Raw genomic sequence first — 22,691 nt, 5'->3', positions numbered from 1 at the left:
TACACTAGGTTTCTGGAATCACATGAGCCATTCACCCTTAGTTCCCAAAGTCTCCTGGTGTCCGGATGCCTAAAGAATCTTGATTCATCAATGTGCGCACACTGATTACAGTTATTACATTTTTTCGTACCATTATATCTAGGGATTCCTATGTTCTCTACTTTAGATGGTGCCATAGTACGATAGCATAGCTGTTGCTTTGAGTTCTTAGAGTTCTTATAAACATAGCAGGGACGTTTACCAACCACTTCTTCTGTTTTTTCATCAGTGAGCAAGATATTCCAATTATTTTCTATGACTGTTTTTACTCTTTGTATATTATTACCATACGGTAATATCAAATTTACTCTCGTTCTTTTGTCATTTATATTACTAACGGTCACATTGTTTTCTTGCTTTCTCGAAAAATACGGTTTGGCTTGCGTTTTTCTTTTAGCACACACTTGCTTACATATTAGATCAATATCAGCTTCACTATACCCTCTCCCCATAAAATCATTCTTCAATTTCTGCAATTCAGCTGACAAAATATTGTCATCACAGCACAGTCGTGCCAACCTTAATGTCTGTCCTTTTATTATATTGTTAAACAGCATAGGGTTATGCATGCTTGTGCGGTTCAAAAAAGCAGGACAGTAACACGGTTTTCTATATACCATTGTTGTTAAAATACCATTATTCATCATTAATTTCACATCTAAGAAGCTAATACTATCTATCGAATATTGTATAGTGAATTTTAAAAAATCATTTGTGTTATTCAATGTCCTGTAAAAATCCATTAACTCATTCATTGTCCCCCTCCAAATTAAAAAAAGGTCGTCGATGAAATATTACATTGGGTTGTCCTAATAAATTTTCCTTTTCCCATGCAACCATAATTAAATTTGCGTATGCGTTGGCACAGCTTGTGCCCATCGCCACGCCACTCCTTTGTTTATACGCTGTGTCTTGAAATAGGAAGATATTATTATCCAATACTAGTTCCAACAAATAACATATAAAGTCAGCTTTTAATTTGTCAAAATTACAATCTGTTCTCAACAAATTATGCAATACGAGTATTCCTGCTTCATTGTATATGCAAGTGAAAAGTGACTCAACATCCAGGGTTACTATTATAGTACTATCTGCCCTGTCCCTTGTTGAGTCAAACACGTACAGATCTTTCAGAAAGTGTTCTGTGTCTCTTAAAACCTGCTGATAGCCTGTTAATACGTGTTTTAGTTCTTGATCCAGATATACAGATATTGCTACTGTTATCCAGCCAGCTCCTGCCACTACAGGTCTAAATTTTGGAAGTGTGGGGTGCTTATGGATTTTGGGCAAGCCATGCATCCTAGGTATAATGGGATATTCAACTTTAAAATAATCGTATAATTCTTTTGTCAGGACTTGTAGCTTCAAACATTCTGTAAGGGACCTATTTACATTTTCTATTAAAATTATTATGGCCTCATTCTCTATTTTTTTCATATGCTTCAGTACTAAGCATTTCCATCATTGTATTATAGTAATACAAGGTATCCATTATCACCGTAGGACCCCCCTTATCTGAGGGTCTAATCACAATATTACTATTTTTCTTGAGGTCATTCAACGCTTTATTTTCTATCTTAGTAATGTTAGATTCATTCAGCCCTACAGTAAAATTTTCATCATTATATATATCATTTTCAACGGCTTTTACAAAAATTTCTGTGTTTGCTGGTAATGCTGGTGTATATATACTTTTTTTCTTTAAACCAACATTACTTGTTGCATTCATACCCAACGTCATTTTCAACCCAACATTCCTTGCAAACATTCGTAAAGAAACAATAGCTTCACTTACTCCTATGTTACATGTTGGTATAAAACCAAGTCCTTTATTTATAATTCCAGTTTCTGTGTCCGTTAAATTGTAACTGGAAATGTTCCATACTAATCCCTTTGTGACCACATCTTTTTGATTGTGCATACCTGTTGTTGGGGTGCTTCCTTCCTTTTCTGCCCTTTCGGATTGTCCAGGTCCTGAGACTTTTTTCTCCCTACTCATATAGGAAGCGGAAAAAACGGGAATTCATGTCCATGTACTCCATCCGCTATCAACTTTCTTCGAACATCAGGATTACTATGGATCTCCATTTCTCCATCAACGGTTTCCTCCATAGGTGTCGAGTAAACCGAACCCACTGCCTGTGGTGAAGCAACAGTTTCAAATACTGTTTTTGTATCCAGAAGTGTGATTACTTCCGTATTGGCATCCGTCTCCAGTCTCTCTGCTCTAATGTGATGCTTCCTTGCTGCACCTTCCATGCTCTTCGGGGGTCTGATCTCCATATTAGCTTTCTGTCGTACAGCTACACGCTGCATAGCTGTATCCTGGGACATTATGCTTCCAGCCACTTTTTCAATGTCCTTGGGCCACATAAAGACATTCTGTTTCTTAAAGTCATCAAGGACTCATGATAACTTTTTCTTTTTGTATTCCAAGAGTTTTGTTTCATATCTTTCAATCTTTTCTACCATCTCTTGTATAAAAACCTCTGCTGGACCATCACCATACAGTCCATACAATTCCTCCTGTTGTCGCAATATATCTGTTTTCAGGCCATCCTCTATAGGTGAATAAAATTCTATGAGTAGCCTCACATAGGCTTTGCTCGTGTTAAGGTTTATTTGCCGCCATTGAGTTAATAATTCTGTATATACTGTTCCGTAGGAGGACATATTCAATACCCTTAAACCCCTCGGAACAATATTCAAATTCATACATGCTTCCAAATGGAAGCGCTGGCACTGTAAACACTTAAACTTATAAGTGTCATTTTCTATGTTCTTTTTTAACAGCCATATCTCTTGTTCATTACCTCTACTCATTGCCACGTTATTCTCAAGTGGATTCACTTCCGCATTCATAAGCGGATTCGAAGTGTCCATTAAAAAACCACGTAGTCTGGTATTAACATCACCATGTCTCTCTTTATTCCCCAAATTTGCCGTGTCTGCCATCTCCATAAGATTAGTAATTGTTTTTACACAGCAACCCAAAAAACGAATGATACGTTGAAAACAGTCTCCCAACAACAGCGTGCAAGTCAAAGTCTTTAAATAAATGAATAATCCAGGAAATCAGCCAGGAACGTTGCTGAATGAATTATTTAATACAATGAAACTAAAGATACACGTAAGCACTTTCACGGTCCAAGCCGCTTCATCAGACGTAACAATTAAATTAATAATTAATGTATTTAAAACAAATAAATGTTACATTATCCTATAAGACCATTGAAGTGAATATTTAGATATGAATGGTTTTATAGGATAATGTAACATTTATTTGTTTTAAATACATGAATTATTAATTTAGTACTATAGATATCATATTTTATCAATTAAGACAGTATTTGTCGTTAAATATGATGAAGAATTTTTGGATTCAGTCTGTTGATGTCAATGTTACTTTTAGAATAATGTATTTAATTACTATTTAATTAATCAATTAAGACTTTTGAATTTTCTATAAATAAGGTAATAACGCTTTATCTAATTGTTACGTCTGATGAAGCGGCTTGAACTGTGAAAGCGCTTACGTGTATCTTTAGTTTCATTGTATTAAATAATTCATTCAGCAACGTTCCTGGCTGATTTCCTGGATTATTCATTTATTTAAAGACTTTGACTTGCACGTTGTTGTTGGGAGACTGTTTTCAACATATATATATATATATATATATATATATCTATATATATATATATATATATATATATATATATATCTATATATATACATATATATATATATATATATATATCTATACGTACATATCTATATATTTATCTGTCTGTATATATATATATATATATATATATATATATATTATATATACATATATATATCTGTGTATATCTATATATACATATATATATATATATATATATATATATATATATATGTATATGTATATATACATATGTATATATATATATCTATATATATCTATATATATATCTATATATATCTATATATGTATCTATATATATCTATATATATATCTATATATATCTATCTATATATATCTATATATATATCTATATATATCTATGTGTGTGTGTGTATATATATCTGTGTGTGTGTATGTATATATATTTATATGTTTTCACTTCATAATCTCAAAATACTGTAATCCCAAATTTCAGTATCTCGAGACCCTGAAGCCGAAAATCCATAAACCCGAAACCCCAGAAGCGCAAAATTGAAAATCACGACTTCTACACTAAACATACTGCAGACACAAACATACACCTCCCTACACATACACAAACTCCTACCCTACATACAAGCAGGTTGGCAACCCCCCCTGCACTCCCCATGTGGGGGACTGCACCCCCCACACACCCCTACTTAAATATACTAACTTTGAGGTCGCACTACATAGACAAACACACAAAACACCATCACACAAGCTACATTCCCCTCACGCACACACATCACACTAACAAAACACACAGACACACCCTAAACCCCCTATCCACAACCCGTAAAACACAAACACTTACCTTTATCTCCAACCACGCACTCACACACTGCAACACCAGAACCGCTAATTCAAAATCTCCAAACTTCAGGATTTTGAATTTCACGCTTCTGGAGTTTCGGTATTCTGCACTTTTGCGTTTCTGGTCTCGGGCTACTGAAAGTCGGGGTTTCAGTAGTTATAGATTCTGAAGGGAAACCACATATATATATATATATATATATATATATATATTTGTATGTGTGTGTGTCTGTATTATTTGTTTGAGTAGAACCTTTAAGTTGCACACCTCTTTGTAACATTTTTGGGATACTTTTTCACCCCTGCTTCATTCAAGCAACCATCCCCAGTACCACCACATCCAACTCTGAGTCTGCCAGACCTTCTACCCCACACTGTCACTGAATTCTGACCCAGACCAACACGGATGTTAAAGGTATCTGTCGAGGAGGTTGCTTTTCCTAACGTGCAAGGAGGAAGGTTCTCTTTACGCCGTACCCCTAGGTTACCCTTTTTCCTTTGGTTGCTTGGTTTGCGTCATGGGGGCAAACGTATTTGGAGTGTATTACTTCCACAAATACTCTGGTAGTGCTTCAACCTTATACCCTTCATAGAGTGCACCTTCCCTTGTACAAACCCACTTCCCTCCAGGAGCATCAAGGGGAATGCCCTCACAGCCATTTCCCAGAATTGGCATGACCCATTTCTCTCTGCCACTCCATTAGATACCTGAGCTGCTAACTGAACACTGGTCACTTGAGCCGTAGTCAGGGCTTTATTCATTTGTGCCACTGGAGTGGCGAACATATCACATTTGAATGCATTTTGTGGTTCTAAGTTATAACATCATTGGTACAGTTGTGGTTCATTTGTCTCATAATGAATGCATTGCCATTTCTTTACTATTTTTTTTTTTTTTACTATTTATGCTACATGAAAACAGTTATAATTCATAGGTTCATAGTGAGAAATGTTTTTATATTCACATTTTCATTCATTTATCATGGAGCTTTTTGTATTTTTTCTGCAAATGTTGATATCTTAAGATAACTCCTTTGAATGCTTTCTTTTAAGTGTAAAGTTAATACATCAGAAAGTCGGCACTGTTGCAGTTTTTTATGTTGCCAAGTTGGGGTTACATTTGCATTAATGTTATAATATTGATGTTATACCATAAAGAGTCTGTTTCCAAGTTCTGCTGAGACAGCAAGCACATTATGTCATACAAAATTGTTCCGCATTGTTCATCTTAATTATTCGCTAATCATGAGTAATAAGCACAGTAAGAAACGTTTTTTCTTTGTTTTCATTTTTATCACTTGTTTTCATTTGGATGGACTTTAGGATAAAAAGAAAAAAAATATGAAACCAAGTTCTGACCACCAGATTATTTTAAATTATTTTTATTTGATTAGCTGCTTGCAAGACATAGTAATAAAGTTGTATTACTTGCCTTCTCTTAACAAATCTTATATTTGAATGTGTTGTTTGTATACATTAAGTGGCTGATATATTGTAAATTCCTTTTGTTTCCACTTAGGCTTCCCATTCCGGGCAGATAAAGGCAACGCTAGTAATATTGCTGTGGGTTTTCCATCTTTTACTATAAAATCAGAACCTCCTAGCTTTAATTGTATGGAAGCTGCCAATCTGACTTGTAAGTTTTAATGAGGTTAATCTAAGTTTATCTCCTTCATTATATGGATTTTGATATAATGTCAGTGTCAGTATTCTATAATTTACTCATAAGTGTGTAAAGCACATTGAAAGTTCCAAATTAATAACTTAGTAAATAAATATGCATATACTGCAAAGAAAAGATTTTCATTAAATATATATGCTGTTTGCTAAATAAAATGGCTGAGAATGTATTGTACGACGCAACATCCTTAAAGTACTAACATTTTAAATTAAATATATTTACATCTTAGTCTTATTGTTCATGATGACTGAAAATAAGTCCAGGCATTATAAATTAATTTTATCAGTATCCAGTGCAGTACAATTTACCTTTTTGAAGGCAGTTATGAAAAACTAGATACACTCGTAGTCCCTAACCTGCCAAGATGGAGGATTCTTACGATTGTCTTCTGCACAGAGAACAGATACCATCCATCTTTTTTTTAGTGTCTCAGCTTTTGTAATCTAGTGCAGCCCCTTGTAGAAACTCGGGCTGCATGAACTTTGTAGGTCAAAAGGCATGTGTTTTAGAAGGGACCACCCTTTTCAGGCCGTTCAGTGCAGATTTTACACTTGTATAGGAAATCCATAGTGAAGATGTGCAGCAGTTCATGCAGTTTTCCCAGAAGGCTGTTGAAGTGACACCTTAAAGGTGGCCAACATATTCACAAGTGCAGGCAAATCTTTTCAGTTTTAAAAGGTATTTTTTCCTTCTAGGAGAAGTGTTCCCAACTGGAAAATCCTGCTAACATTATTTTTTTATTTTTCCAGTTAATAAAATTTTGTGAATTGTAACTGATGAAAGCTGGTTGCTGTCTGAACAACAGGCACTCTGTAGTATCATCTTCAGCTTGTTAACTTTGTTCTCCCCAAGTATTCAGCTTAACCATACCCATGGAAAAAAAAAACTTTCTGCATTTCGTCTTACCACATTTGTTTTCCTGTTTATTTTTATTTTCTTTATTCAGTTTCACATTTTTTCTCATTGGTTGAAGCAATCAATCACAGACAAAGAGGTACAGGGTTTGATTCTCACAAAGGAAAATTGTTTAGGCTTAAAATGGTTTACAGGGGCACTTAGTTTGGTACCCATGAACCTGTGAATCTTTGGAGGACTCACATTTCATTCATTCATTTGTTCATTCTTTAGCTATTAGTTGTTTTATCAAATTCAGGATCAGGACACCAGAGTTTATCATAGCAGTTAGTGAGACAAGACAGAGGAATTAACCACAATTGAAATGTTCTTCTGTTAGCCAGGTAACCAGCTAGGACCTACAATATGTTAGGACTTTTTGCATGGGAAAGACACTGAAAGATTGACAAAATTGTCCAAGCTTGGCCTGGCTCTCTGTTGTACTTCTGGGAATCATAAATGCAAGCCTTTGACTTATTTAGAAAAAATATATATGCTTACAGTTGAAAAGACTGAACGTTCACATGCGCAAATGCTTTTTACTAATGTAAAAGAAAAAAGTGAATACTTTCGAGCAAATGTTCTGTTACATGAAGTTTCTGCTGGCAGGCTTTTGCATTGGATCGTGTTGCAGTAGGTTAAGTGATTTGCCCTTAACCCTGCTGTTGTGCGATCTCAGAGTTAGTGTATATAAGTAGATCATTATACGCTTGAATGCAAGATGATTTGTTTGTGTTCGCAGTTTGCTGATATATTCATATATATTATATGAAAATGCATGAAAACAGCAAATGTCGAATAACATTGTTCTCCTTTAAAGGTTTTTTTTTTTTTGTAGGGGGAAAGCCCCCCCATTTGTAAACTTGTATAATCTCCCAAGATCACTATGTCTTGGAGAAAAGGGGAATACTCTGTGAAACAACAGTCTCAGACATGGTATGATAGTTTGTGATTTTGCTCATTCAGTTTTGCTTTTCCAGAACTTGCAGTAAAGAGTCTTGGAATATCAAACAATAGAAATAGGCAAGAAAAAGCTGGAAGAGTACTTTACTTCATAGATGATGTCAGTCTGTGATGGTGAGCTAATAAATCTTTTGCTCAGTTTCATGCCAGAGTTTGACTAAAGAGGAAAAAAATAAAATTATGAGGCCATGCACTAATCATAGCTTCTTCTGTTGAAGGCAGTCCTTGTAGTAGTCTCTGATCCCCAAGATGCTGTATGTTTTGCCTTCCTTTTGCTGGTAAAAGATTTGACTTTGAGGAATATCCCCCTATAAGTAGCTTTGAGGTGGTCTTGGAGTTCTAGTGCAATCCACCCCCATGTAGCATCCAGAACACTGCTTTTGAGAAAGTCATTTGATAAACTTAGACTTAGAAAGATGACTTCTCTTGCCTTCCCTTCTCCAAGGTAGTGAAGTTGTACTTCATAGAGTTGAATAGAGAGTTGATATTCTTCGTGTTTCACTGTTGCAGTCATTACAATTGGGTTATCTGCTTGCAGGTAGCCTTCAGTCGGCCTGATTAACTAAGTCTTGGGTCCTGCGTCGGTCGCTGTTCCTTCTTCCATGACGTCAGGTCATCAGGGCTATAAAACATGCATCCGATTATAGAATATTCAAAAGTCTTTTCTGACTCCTTCTCACAGGATTGTGTTTCTGGAATGCCTGCTGGACACCTCATTACAAAGAGCTTTTCTTCCACAGGAGGAAAAAAAAAACAGGTCTATATTTTACTCTATTCCAGGGGTTTTCCACCAAGACGTCTGTCTCAGTGAGGGAATACCTCAGTATTGTGGGTCTCTTGGTATCGTCCACGATTCTCATGACACTGCTTGCAGGACTCCACATGAGAAAGATACAATATTATATGAAATCTCTGTGGTCCCTACATCATCACCCATTGTCTTTTCAAACGCCAGTTCTGGGATTTGTAAAAAGGGAAATCAGATGATGGAGACAAATGTTAAAGAATCCAGGATGTTCTTAGTGTTTCACTGTTGCAGTCATTACATTTGGGTAATCTGCTGGCAGGTTGCTCTCAGTCGACATGATTAACAAAGTCTTCTGTCCTGTGTCGGTTGCTGTCCCTTCTTCCATGACGTCAGGTCATCAGGGGTATAAAACATGGATCTGATGCCATTACATCAGTCTTTCTTGCCGTGCGGTGCCCGAAGCAGAAGCAGTTCACAAGTGCCGGTTGGCCGACTCCTAAAATTTTCGTTTTCAAGTTTCTGAACCGAAGTCTTCAACTTAATGCAAAGTACCCCATTGGGGAAACTTTTTCTTGCTCGTTACCAATGTCAGTAAAAGTTAATAATTGCATTACATGTGGAAAGCAAATACCTCACAAAGATTTTCATTCATACTGTATTCCTTGCCTAGGCCCGAACCACGACGTACCTTGCTGTCGGTTTTGTCCGCACTATCCGTCGTTGGTACATTTTTGCTGCTAAATATTTTGGTTCTCGGTTTAATTATCCAGAAATGTCGTCTGTTAGCCATCCGACTACCGGGATTCCAAAAAAATGCAAAGATAGAGACAGGTCGCCGAGGTCCAAAACTGCCGATGACGCTTCTCCTAAGCCATTCGCCAGTTCGCCGGTACTCAGTGAGGTGCTTTCGCAGCCCCTGATAACCTGCTACGTCTGATTCGCAGACCTCTACTGAGAATCATTCGGAGTTCCGTATGCCGCGAGAGGCTTCACCTATGGAACCCGCGGATGTCTCTACCTTGGATGGTTCTTGAGCCTGCTGTGCAGGCACTGTCTTCTGAGGATGTATTCAGGCCTACAAACTTGCATATTAAATCTACTTCACCTTTATTACTAAGGCCTAAATCTCGATTTATGTCTAAAAAACCGATGCTCAGGCCACATGTTTAGGCCCAAATGATCAAAATGGCTGAAGATCTAATTACTTTAATCAGGGTTAGTCAACCCCCCCTCTAAGAGGGCTAGGGCTGAGCTTGATTATGATTCTTCTGATCAGGTTTCTGTTTCTTCTGATTCTTCTAATGACCTGGATTTGTCCATACCTACTTATGAGGATTCTGATGCAGAGGATTCCATTCCCTCTGTTTCCCCTCCTGAGGATTTTTCTTTTGGGAAACCTTTGCATACCTTAAGGGAGCATTTCCACTGGGAAAGTAAGGAATTTTCTGATTCAAAAAAGAGGCTTAGGGATTTCCTCCTTCTACATCAGCATAGGCCCTTGGCTATACCTCCTGTACTAGACATTGTTGATGTATTTTTGGAATCCGGTATGGCCCCTGATTCCCTGCCTCTGGCTCCTAGTAAATCTGGCAGATACTTTGACATATACTACAGGGGTCTTGAGTCCCACAAGTTCCTTTTCAAAAATCCTGTTGCAGATCCAGAAACCATTTCTCAGGGGCCCAAGAGGATTAAGGCTTCTACTGCTAAAAATCCTACCCCTTTTGATAGAGACTCCAGGGCACTGGATAGATTGGGTAAGAAGGCTTATACTTCTGCAACCTTGGCATTCGGCTTTAAACTGCCAAGTTCATATGTTAAACTTTCAACAGCATATTATTGGACTGCTTAAACAGAAAATTATTTTGATTCCTGACTTTGTGGAAAATAAAGATTTACAGGATTTATTGCATTTTGCTGAACAAGTTGGAAAACATACTTTGCAATGTGGTTTTGATTCTTTAGAGGCCTCTTGCAGGGCTGCTGTTACTGGGTCTGTGCTTAGAAGGCATGCTTGGCTTAAGGAGCAATCTTTGCCTAATCATGTTAAAGCGAAATTGTTCGATGCTCCTTTAAATCTGGGCCGTCTGTTTGGCAATAAGGCTGAAGAAGTTTTAAAAAAGATGGAAGATAAAGCTAAATCTATGCAAACTGTTAAATATTTCTTACAAGTGCAGCCTCCAAGATTTAGTAGGCACTAGCCTACTAAGAATTGGTCTTTTCCAGCTCTTTCCAGATCCTCTCAAGCCAAACCCTGACACATCAAAAGCACCAGGTTTCAGTCCCAGGGGACTCTCAACTAAGCAATGAGGGGCCTCCACTTCCAAATCTGGAAATAACAGGACACCCCCACCATATGGTAAACAGTCTCAATGACTTCCTTTTAAAATTACCAAGCACTTACCTTTTAGCCACCCCTTTGGGGGGAAAGATTGCTCTTCATGCAAAGAACTGTGAACTCATAACCCAGGACAAATGGGTTTTAAATATAGTGTCCCAGCGATACAGATTTCATTTCCACACGATGTTCATCGTGCATACAGCTGTAGTCATAACAGATGGGTTCTCCTGCCGTCAGGCGGGTCCTCGGTCGGCCGAATTCCAAAGTCTAGGTCCGGTGTCGGTTATCGTCGCTTCTTCCCTGACATCAGTGTGACAGGGGTATAAAAGAACCAGCCGATGCCATTTTCTTCAGTCTTTCTTGCCGCGTGGTGCTCGAAGCAGAAGCAGTTCGCAAGTGCCGGTCGGCCAGCTCCTGAAATTACGAAAATTTTGCAACCGAAGTCTTTTTGAAAGCTAAGTACCCCGTTGGGGAAACTTTTCTTGCCTCAGACCGATGTCAGACAAAGTTAATAATTGTAGTTCATGTGGGAAGCAAATACCGCATAAGGATTTCCATTCCCTCTGTATTCCTTGTTTAGGCCCAGACCACGACGTCTCGGTCTGTCATTTTTGTGCTACATTCAACAAACGCACCATTAAGCATCGGGCGGAGTTCGCCCAGCATTATTTTGGCAAAAAATTTAACTATATTATGTCGTCGGATACTCCGACTCCAGTTTTGTCTAAAAAGCGCAAAGATAAAGACCGACACACGAGGTCCGCGGCCTCTACCGACACCAAGCCAAAGCCAACTACAGGTGGTCCGGTTCTCAGCGAGGCGCCTACGCAGCCCCTGACTACTGACGACACTTTATTGGCAGTGTCTTCTGTGCCCGGGGTCGCAGGCTCCTCGGCCCACCGCCCCGACTACAGATACCGAAGCCACTCTTGGTGGTGAATCTCAAAATGTGGACAGGTCTGCCTCCTCTCAAGGTGTCTTCAGACCTTCCTCTTCTTTTTCCATCAAGGCTTTCACTAAGTCTAAAGCAGCCATGCATTCTAAGAGACAAGCTACACAGGGCCCATCTCCAGGCCCCATGCCTAAAAAACAGATGCTTAAAATGGCTGAGGATTTAATTACTCTTATCATTGGTTGTCAACCCCCCCCCACCGGACAAAAGGCCCAGAGTGGAGGAAGAATCCCCCTCCTCTGATCAGGGCTCCATTATATCAGAGCACTCTGAGGAACAGGAACATTCTTACTCCCCTTTTGAAGATTCTGATGCAGAGAAGTCCATTCCCTCTGTATCCCCCCCCCCCCCCAGAGGATTACTCGTTTGGGGAAACCTTGCATACCTTAAGGGAACACTTCCACTGGGAAGGCCAAGAGTATTCAGATTCCAAGAAAAGGCTTAGGGAATTTCTCTTGCTACCTCAGCACAGGCCTCTGGCTATACCTCCTGTCTTGGACATACTAGATGATGTGTACTCGGAGGCCTGCCTTAACCTGGATTCTTTACCTCCAGCCCCAGTCAAGCCTGACGGGTACTACCGGGTTCCTGACTCACACCAATTTCTATACAAAAGCCATGCTGCTGACCCAGAAACTATCTCACAGGACCCCAAGGGAATTAAGGCCTCCACTGCTAAAAATCCATTACCTTCCGAGAGAGATTCCAGATCCTTAGAAAGGTGGGGAAAAAAGGTATATACCTCATCCACCTTAACCATGAGGGCATTAAACTGCCAGTTACATATGCTAAAGTACCAACAGTTTCTGTTATCACTATTGAGAAGTAAAATGTCACAACCTGAACAACCAGACTTGAAGGAGTTGCAGGATTTGATGCATAGTGCAGAACAAGTGGGTAAACATACCTTGCAATGTGGTTTTGATGCTCTAGAGGCCTTATGTAGAGCTGCTGTTAAAGGATCAGTCATACGTAGACATGCCTGGCTCAAGGAACAAACCTTACCAGATCATGTCAAAGCTAAATTACTAGATGCTCCTCTACAAAAGGATGTATTATTTGGTGCTAATGCTGAGGAGGTATTAAGAAAAATTGAGGAAAAGGCTAAATCAATGCAAACAGTGAAAGATTTTCTACAGGTACAACCCCCATGTTTCAGTAGAAATTGGCCTTCCAAAAATTGGTCCTTTCCAGCCACGGTCAGACCCCAAAGAGGTAGATACAGGCGCCCGAGGGGCAGAGGGCAATCCCAAGGATCGTTTAGAGGCAGACAATGGCAAGCTCCTACACAAAGAGGTGGTGAGGATAGTTCGCAGCCATTCAGAAAGCAAGCCCAATGACTTTGCCCTTTGCATGCCAAGCAAGGCTCAAATGGAAGCACCCTTAGGCGGAAAACTGGCATTATTTTCAAAAAAATTGGCATATTGTCACAAAAGACAAATGGATCCTGGACATTATAAACAGAGGCTACAGATTCCATTTTCACACCCTTCCAAAAATGAGAGGCATGCCAAACCTGCCACACAATCAAAGGGCAGAGGCACATAGGCAAATTTCAGATCTCATAGACATGAAAGCTATTCAAGAGGTACCTACTCACGAACAAGGTCAAGGTTTTTATTCCAGACTATTCCTGGTACCAAGGAAGGGAAAAGATTGGAGACCTATTTTGGACCTATCCATCCTAAACACATTCTTACTCGTACCAAAATTCAAGATGATCACTTTACAGCAGCTTCTTCCCATGCTGGTCAAGGAGTCTTGGCTGGTAACATTGGACCTCAAGGAGGCATACCTGCATGTCCCAATCAGACAAAATTGCAGAAGATACCTCAGATTTCTTGCAGGTTCAACCCATTATCAATTCTCTGCATTGCCCTTTGGCTTATCTACTGCGCCTAGAGTATTCACGAAATGCCTGGCATCAGTAATTGCCTACTACAGACTTCAAGGGATACAAATATACCCCTATTTGGACGACTGCCTGATCCAAGCGGACAGCAAGCACATACTTCTGAAACATCTGGCTTATGTAATAATGTTGTTGAATTCTCTGGGATACACAGTCAACAAAAAGAAATCAAGGCTGATACCCTCTCGGAAAATAATTTTCCTGGGTGCCAACTTGGACACAAACACCCAGAATGCCTACCTCACGCCAGAGAAGCAGGGGCAACTAACTCAATACTTCAGAACACTAGCAAATTTCACCAGACTGACTGCAAGGAAAATCCTGCAGGCTCTGGGATTCATGGCATCTTGCATCTTACTAATCCCATGTGCAAAGCTGCATATGAGGAAACTTCAATGGTACCTGAAAAACCTATGGTCTGAACACAGCCACAGTTTGGAAACAGTAATACCACTAATTCCATGTCTCAAAAGGAATTTCTGTGGTGGGCTCAAGCATGCCAAACAAACACAGGTCTCCCATTCAGCAAGCCTCAAGCAAATCAAGTCATCACAACAGACGCCTCGGACTACGCCTGGGGGGCACACATGACAGATCGGTGCATTCAGGGCAAATGGTCCCAAAAAGAAAAGCACCTTCACATCAATCAAAAGGAAATGCTAGCAGTAATAAATGCTATTATAGCTTTCAAAGACGTTCTACAACCAGGTCAACTATTGATAAGGACGGACAACACCACAGTAATGTGGTACATTAACAAGGAGGAACCCCTTCATACCCCCTATGCAGGCTGGCCATGTCACTTTGGAACATGGCTCTGGACTTACAAATCGAACTTCTAGCACAGTACTTGCTAGGTAAGGAAAACACGCTGGCAGACAACCTAAGCAGAAATATGACAGATCCACATGAATGGAAGTTGCATCCTCAAGTTTTTACAGAGATAATTCAAGCATGGGGAAGGCCAGATATGGATCTATTTGCCTCCCACAAATATCACCAATTGACAAAATTCTGCTCAAGGATTTTTCATCCAAAGGCCTGGAGAGTGGACGCTCTCTTTCAGTTGGACATCATTGACAGTTTATGCCTTCCCACCTCTTCCTCTGCTGCCCAAAGTTCTATTAAAAACCAGAGCAGACAGACCAAAGATGATTCTCATTGCTCCAGACTGGCCAAGACAACACTGGTACCCACTCCTGAGGAGCCTGACGCATTCCCCACCATGGACCCTGCCTCTAATGCCTCTTCTTCTAACTCAGCACAGCTTTAAAACTCTTCACAGTCAGCTAAAAACACTCAATCTAGCCGCATGGAAGATTCCTTAGCATCACAACAGACCCTACTCTCCAAGGAGGTGCAGGATGTCATTTTGGAGGCCAGAAGGCCGTCTACTAGAAAAGCTTACTCCACAAAATGGAAACGGTTTTGTGCCTGGAATGAGAAAAAGGGCCAGGATCTTGGAAAACTGAATTTACCTCAAATATTACAGTATCTAGCTGAGCTGCTAAGCAGTGGACTTTCATTCTTCTCCATCAAAATCCATGCCTCAGCCATTTCTGTAGAATATAACACTGATCCACCTTTATTCTCTCACCCCCTCTTAAGACAGTTCCTCAGCGGGGCTAAGAATCTAAAACCCCCAAGGAAACAACGAATACCTGCTTGGGATCTCAATTTCATTCTAGAAAGGCTGACCTTGCCTCCTTTTGAGACAGCTGCTTCAACATATTTGCAATATTTGTCCTGGAAAACAGCCTTCCTTCTGGCTATTACCTCAGCTCATAGGGTATCGGAACTACAAGCTCTCATGGCTGTGCAGCCTTTTATCATCTTCCATCAGGTCAGAGTTTCCTTACGAACCAACCCGTCCTTTATGCCAAAAGTGGTATCCAGGGTAGCTTTGAATCAGGCTATACACTTACCTACCTTTTATCCTAATCCTCAAAACAAAGGGGAAGAGATTACTACATTCCTTGGACATTCGCAGACAACTGCGTTATTATTTGGACAGAACAAAGCCTTTCAGAAAAATCAGAACAGCTCTTTGTGTCCTATGCTACAGGAGCTCAAGGGAAACCAATTTCCAAACAGACAATCTCAAAATGTATAGCCCACTGCATATGCTTTTGTTATTCTTTTCATGGCAAAATTGTACCTACAGGCATCAGATCTCTCCACAAGGGCCACGGCTACCTCTGCAGCTTTTCTCAGAGGAGTTCCTACCAAAGATATTTTGGAAGCAGCCACTTGGAGTTCTGTGCATACCTTCTCCAAGCACTACCACCTTCCATTATACTCCAAATCTAGAGCAGGCTTTGCCACTGCAGTCTTGCAGGGCATTCTGGCTCCTCCTAGTTCCACCTAGTGCCTACCGCCCCTTTCTTAGCTTTGGGATTCTACCCATCTGTTATGACTGCAGCTGTATGCACGATGAACATAGTGCAGTTTTGTACCTACCATAAATGTAGATGTTGGAGTGCTAATACAGCTGCAGTCCAGGTTTCCCTCCCTCCTTCCCCTCTTGGGACAGGCCTATTGGCTAACACCTCCTCATACAAACCTGATTGGGGTATTCATTCATGATGTATTTGCTTGCACTACTGTATTTTGATTATATGGCATTGTTTTTTACACAAATTTATGTATTGCCTTCCTTCTGGGGGCACCTGACATCTGGGGCAAGAAAAACTGAAGAAAATGGTGTCGGCTGGTTCTTGTATACCCCTGTCGCACTGACGTCAGGGAAGAAGCGAAGACAACTGACGCCGGACCTAGACTTTGGAATTCGGCCGACCGAGGACCTGCCTGACGGCAGGAGAACCCATCTGTTACGACTGCAGCTGTATTAGCACTCGAGCATCTACGTTTATGGTAGGTACAAAACTGTACTTTGCCAGCACCAAACTGGTGGCCAGACCTGCCCCCAAATCAGTGAGCAGAGGCTCAAAAAACAGTATTTTCCCTCTTAAACCTGGGGTCTTTTCAACCAGTACCAGAAGAGCAAAAGGGACAAGGTTTTTATTCCAGGCTCTTTCTGGTACCCAGAAAAGACAAATCAGGGTATCCAATTCTGGACCTGTCTACTCTAAACACCTTTCTGGACATTCCAAAATTCAAGATGCTGACTCTTCACCAGTTACTTCCTATGCTAGGCAAAGATGCCTGGTTGGCAACTATAGATTTAAAAGAAGCATACCTGCACATCCCAGTCAGGGAATCTTGCAGAAGATACCTACGCTTCAAAGTAGGCTACTTGCATTATCAGTTCTCTGCACTACCCTTTGGCTTGTCTACTGCGCCCAGGGTATTCACAAAGTGCTGGCTCCATTTATTGCATTTTCCAGGCAAAGAAATATTCAAATATATCCATACCTGGACAGTTGTCTTAATTCAGGCAGAAAACCAGGACATACTTCTAAATCATCTGCCGTTTGTAAAAAGGGTTCTAACTTGTCTGGGGTACACCATAAACAAAAATAAATCACAACTGGTACCCTCTCAACAGATTACATTCCTGGGTGTAAGATTGAATACAACTGCCCAGATGGCTTTCCTCACGCCAGAGAAGCAAATTCATTTGTTAACTTACTTCAAACAAGTGGCCACATAAACCCTGCTATCTGCAAGACAAATGCTGCAAGCTTTGGGGTTGATGGCCTCCTGCATTCTTCTAATTCCATATGCAGGACTGCATATGAGGAAACTACAGTGGTACTTAAAAAGTCTATGGAGTCAACATTGTCACAGCCTGGAAACAATGATTCCTATCATACCTTGCCTACGGCTGGAATTCCTATGGTGGGCAGCAGCCTGCCACCAGAACAAGGGACTGCCATTCACACTACCCCCTGCCGCACAAACCCTAATTACAGATGCATCAGACTATGCATGGGGGGGGCTCACCTGTCAGGGAAGTGCATTCAGGGCAAATGGAACCCAAATCAAATGCATCTACATATCAGTCAAATAGAAATGTTAGCTGTACAGAATGCTCTGACAGCCTTCAAGGACTACATTCATCCTGGACAACTAATGGTAAAGACGGGCAGGTGGTACATAAACAAGCAGGGAGGGTACACATTCTTACCACCTATGCAGACTAGCCATGGCATTGCGGAACACAGCTTTGAGCTACCAGGTGCACCTACAAGCTCTGTTCCTGCCAGGAATATTGAATACACTGGCAGACGGACTAAGCAGAAATCTCCTGGACTCTCACAAGTGGAAACTGGAACTATGGATTTTCAACATGTTGACAAGCAAATGGGGAAGCCCAGACATAGATCTATTTGCCTCCCCCCAGAACTACCAGTTGGACAAGTTTTGCACAAGGACTCACCACAAAGAAGCCTGGAAAGTGGATGCTGTGTCCTTCAGCTGGAAAAACCTGTCAGTCTACGCCTTTCCCCCTTCTGCCTCTGCTCTCCAAAGTTCTGCTAAAGGTCAAACAGGGCAAACCAAGAATGAATTTGATTGCTCCAGACTGGCCACGTCAACACTGGTACGCACTCCTGCGCAGTGTGTCAGAAATATGTCCATGGCACCTGCCTCAGACCCCTTCCTTGCTGTCTCAGCAGGAGAACCAAATTCTGCACCCTCATTGAACCTTGCAGTCTGGCTAATCACTTAAACTCACCCTTATCATCCCTCAGCAAACCTGTGATGGATGTCATCTTGGAGGTGAGAAGACCTCGTACTAGAAAATCTTATGCTAACAAATGGAAAAGATTCTGTGCCTGGAACAAATCTTTAGGGATGAGCACAGCAGCACCCAATTTACTTCAGATTTTGCAATACTTAACTGAGATGCTTCACAAGGGCCTGTCTTTTTCCTCTGTTAAAATCCACGCTTCAGCTTTCAGCTCACTATGACACAGAACCACCTCTCTTATCTCATCCCCTGATCAAGCAGTATCTCAGAGGGGCAAAGAACTTGAGACCACCCAGGAGAGCTCCTACCCCTGCCTGGGACCTTAACTTTGTTTTGGAGAAGCCCACTCTACCTCCTTTCGAGCCAGTTTCTACTGCAGACTTAAAATTTATTTCTTGGAAAACAGCCTTCCTTTTAGCAGTCACTTGAGCTAGAAGGATATCTGAATTACAGGCCCTTATGGCAGTGGAGCCTTTCATCAACTTTCATGCGGACAGGGTATCTCTGAGGACCATCCATCCTTCATGCCCAAGGTGGTTTCCATTGCGGCTCTTAATCAGTCCATTCATTTTCCAACCTTCTTTCCCAGTCCACAGAACAAAGGGGAATGGATTCTGCATTTCTTGGATGTGCACAGACAATTTAGATTTTACTTGTACAGGACTAAATGTCGAAGAAAATCTGAACAATTGCTGGTAGCATTTGCAGCTGGGGCAGTGGGGAAGGCTATTTCAAAACAAACCATTTCTAAATGGATAAGCCATTGCATTCATTTCTGCTGTAAGCATCATGGAAAACCTATCCCCTGGGGATCAGATCTCACTCCACCAGGGCTGCATCTACTTTTGCAGCTTTTGTAAGAGGTGTTCCTACCTGGGATATTCTAGAAGCTGCTACCTGGAGTTCTGTACATACTTTCAGCAAGCATTATCATTTACCAATTTTCTCCAAATCCAGAGCTGGTTTTGCGACTGCTGTCTTGCAGGGCCTTATAGTTGGCCCTAATGCTGTATAAAAACTCCTCCTCCCAACCATAGCTTTGGGAATCTACCCATATGTAATGACTGCAACAGTGAAACACGAAGAACATAGTACAGTTGTGTACACTTACCATAAATGTAGATGTTAGTGTATTCACAGTTTCATTCTTGGTTATCCTCCCTCAAGCCCCCTACTTTTCTCTGGCTATACCTCTACTTTCTTTTACTATGCTTAAAAGCCTTTTTGGTGCATTTGCTTTTGGTTGGAGGTATATTTTCGTGTTTTTCATTTTATTTGCTCCCCATTAGGGGGGCACCTGATAACTGGGGCAAGAAAAACTGATGTAATGGCATCGGATGCATGTTTTATACCCCTGACGACCCTGACATCATGGAAGAAGGGACAGCAACCGATGCAGGACCCGAGACTTTGTTAATCAGGCTGACTGAGGGCAACCTGCCAGCACATTACTCCAAATGTAATGACTGCAGCAGTGAATACATTCTAGCATCTACATTTATGGTAAGTGTACACAACTGTACTTTTTTCCAAGTTGGTTGTTGACTTTACTTAGGCACTGTCACACCTTGAGAGAGTTATTTTATTGCCTGTTTGTATGCATTCATGAAATGTCATGTATTTTATAGTGGGATTTATATTGCTTGGATTAATGTATTTGCCTGATGTTCATCGTGTTACACCACTGCAGTCTTTACACTTGGGTTATCCTGCCATCAGGTGGTTCCCCAGTCGGCCTGAGTTCCAAAGTCTTGGACCGGCGTCAGTTGCTATCGCCTCCTCCCTGACGTCAGTGCGACAGGGTTATATAAGATGCAGCCATGCCATTTTCTCCAGTCTTTCTTGCCACGCGGTGCCCGAAGCAAAAGCAGTTCACAAGTGCCGGACGGCCATCTCCTGAGATTTTCATTCCGAATCCAAAACCTAAGTCTTCTACAAAGCTAAGTACCCCATTGGGGAAACTTTTTCTTGCCTCAGACCGATGTCAGTAAAAGTTAATAACTGTAATTCTTGTGGGAAGCAAGTACCTCATAAGGATTTCCATTCTTATTGTATCCTATGCCTAGGCCCTGACCACGATGTCACTGATTGTTGGTTTTGTGCTAGGTTTAACAAGCGCACTCTCGGTTTGATTTTGCCCGACATTATTTTGGTAGAAAATTCAATTATACCATGCTGTCGGAACTTCCGACGACTGGAATGCATAAAAAGTGCAAAGACGAGGATAAGCATCCGAGGCCCAAAACTGACGACGAAGCTTCTTCTAGGCCAGTCGCTGGTTCTCCGGTTTTCTGTGAGGCGCCTTCACAGCCCCTGACCGCTTCTGTAGAACCACAGGCCGCCTCTGACTCCCACGTGGAGATGGCTGGGCCTTCTGACACAATTTATTCAGCTTACCGAAACTAACCCTAAAGAGGGATCCGGAGTAGCAGAGCTGCCCACAGCTTCAGAGGGTGTCTTCAGACCTACTCAGTTAAGCATTAAACCCTCTGCTAAGTCTAAACCAGCTTTAAAATCAAAGAAACAAATACAGCATTCTCCAGCACAGGCCTCCATGCCTAAGAAACAAATGCTCAAAATGGCCGAAGACCTAATCACAAACAGACTGTTTCAAAACGGATAGGACATTGTATTCGTTTCTGCTATACACACCATAGGAAACCTGTACCTAGCAGCATTAGATCTCAGTGCACTAGGGCAACATCCACTTCAACTGCCTACCTCAGAGGAGTACCTACCAAGGATATTTTGGAAGCAGCAACTTGGAGTTCTGTCCATACCTTCACCAAGCATTATCATCTGCCTCTATACTCTAAATCCAGAGCTGGCTTCGCCACTGCAGTGCTGCAGGGCCTTATAGCCACCCCTAATGCCTTATAGAACCAGCCACCCTACCTCAGCTTTGGGATTCTACCCAAGTGTAATGACTGCAGCAGTGTAAGACGATGAACATAGTACAGTTTTGTACTTACCATAAATGTAGATGTTCGAGTGTATACACTGCTGCAGTCCAAGTTACCCTCCTTCCTTCCCCTCTTACTTGCTGATACGTACCTATGTCTTCTACTCTTTACTACCTATGGGGAATATTTGCTGGTAGCTGAAAGTTGTCGTTTGCTTTTCTTATGTATGTTTTATTAGCAATTTGAATTGCCTACCTATTTGGGGGCACCTGACATCTGGGGCAAGAAAAACTGAAGAAAATGGCGTCGGCTGCATCTTATATACCCCTGTCGCACTGACGTCAGGGAGGAGGCAACAGCAACCGACACCGGGCCAAGACTTTGGAACTCAGGCCGACTGGGGAACCGCCTGACGGCAGGATAACCCAAGTGTAATGTAATGACTGCAGCAGTGTGTACACTCAAACATCTACATTTATGGTAGGTACAAAACTTTTTGCATAGTGCTCTTAAAATGTTCCATACATTTGGTTTGAGGATCAGTTAAGTAGATGTATTTAATTTGACTTTTTTTTTTTCCCCCTTCCACATACTAGGGACACCAAATCAGTCTCGAGTCATGTCAACACCTGATGCTACTGTTGAAGGGCAGATTAGGAGACAGTGGCCTGAGTCATCTCCAGGTAAGAACCTGTCATTTTACAAGACTAATCTGGTGAAGCTGTGTTAGCTGTCAAACACTACTTCATGAGGGGTGTGTTTTTTTCCACTGTTTTTAATAGGACTGTTAATATTGCAGTTATCTGTGTTGTGAGTACTTGATTGTTCTTTTGTACTTTTGCCAAACATTGCTTACTTGATTGACTGTCTGACCTCGTTTGACACCTCAGTGCTTCAGGACTTGGCCTTAAGAGCCCTTAACTTTAAATCATTTCTTGATTCTCTCACCTTCCACAAGGGTTAACTTCATTGTTCTGGATTATTCCAAACCTGTTAGAGTAACAGCAACCGTATAAAATACTATATTCATAAAGTAGCAGAAAGTATTCTAAATAGCAAATCAACATAGGAATGAAGAAAGGAGAGTTTTGGAATAGGAGTA

At 41.0% G+C, this 22,691-nt stretch overlaps 1 protein-coding gene across 2 annotated transcripts in view; it reads left to right on the top strand.

Annotated features, from left to right (window-relative positions):
* LOC122790475 (zinc finger protein 521-like) overlaps nucleotides 1-22,691 on the top strand; it is a 3,214,752-nt gene that overhangs the window by 1,778,406 nt on the left and 1,413,655 nt on the right. For both annotated transcript variants that reach the window (XM_044058016.1, XM_044058015.1), the window contains exons 17-18: nucleotides 6,061-6,177; nucleotides 22,186-22,272. In XM_044058016.1, coding sequence (XP_043913951.1) covers nucleotides 6,061-6,177; nucleotides 22,186-22,272 — 204 coding nt within the window. The remainder of the gene's footprint in view (nucleotides 1-6,060; nucleotides 6,178-22,185; nucleotides 22,273-22,691) is intronic.

This window comes from Protopterus annectens, chromosome 16.part0 (assembly GCF_019279795.1).
Source record: "Protopterus annectens isolate FY-2018-M chromosome 16.part0, PAN1.0, whole genome shotgun sequence".
Classification (NCBI taxonomy): Eukaryota; Metazoa; Chordata; order Ceratodontiformes; family Protopteridae; genus Protopterus; species Protopterus annectens.
The sequence above is the reverse complement of the archived record's forward strand: the minus strand, read 5'-3'. Positions and strand labels throughout refer to the sequence as shown.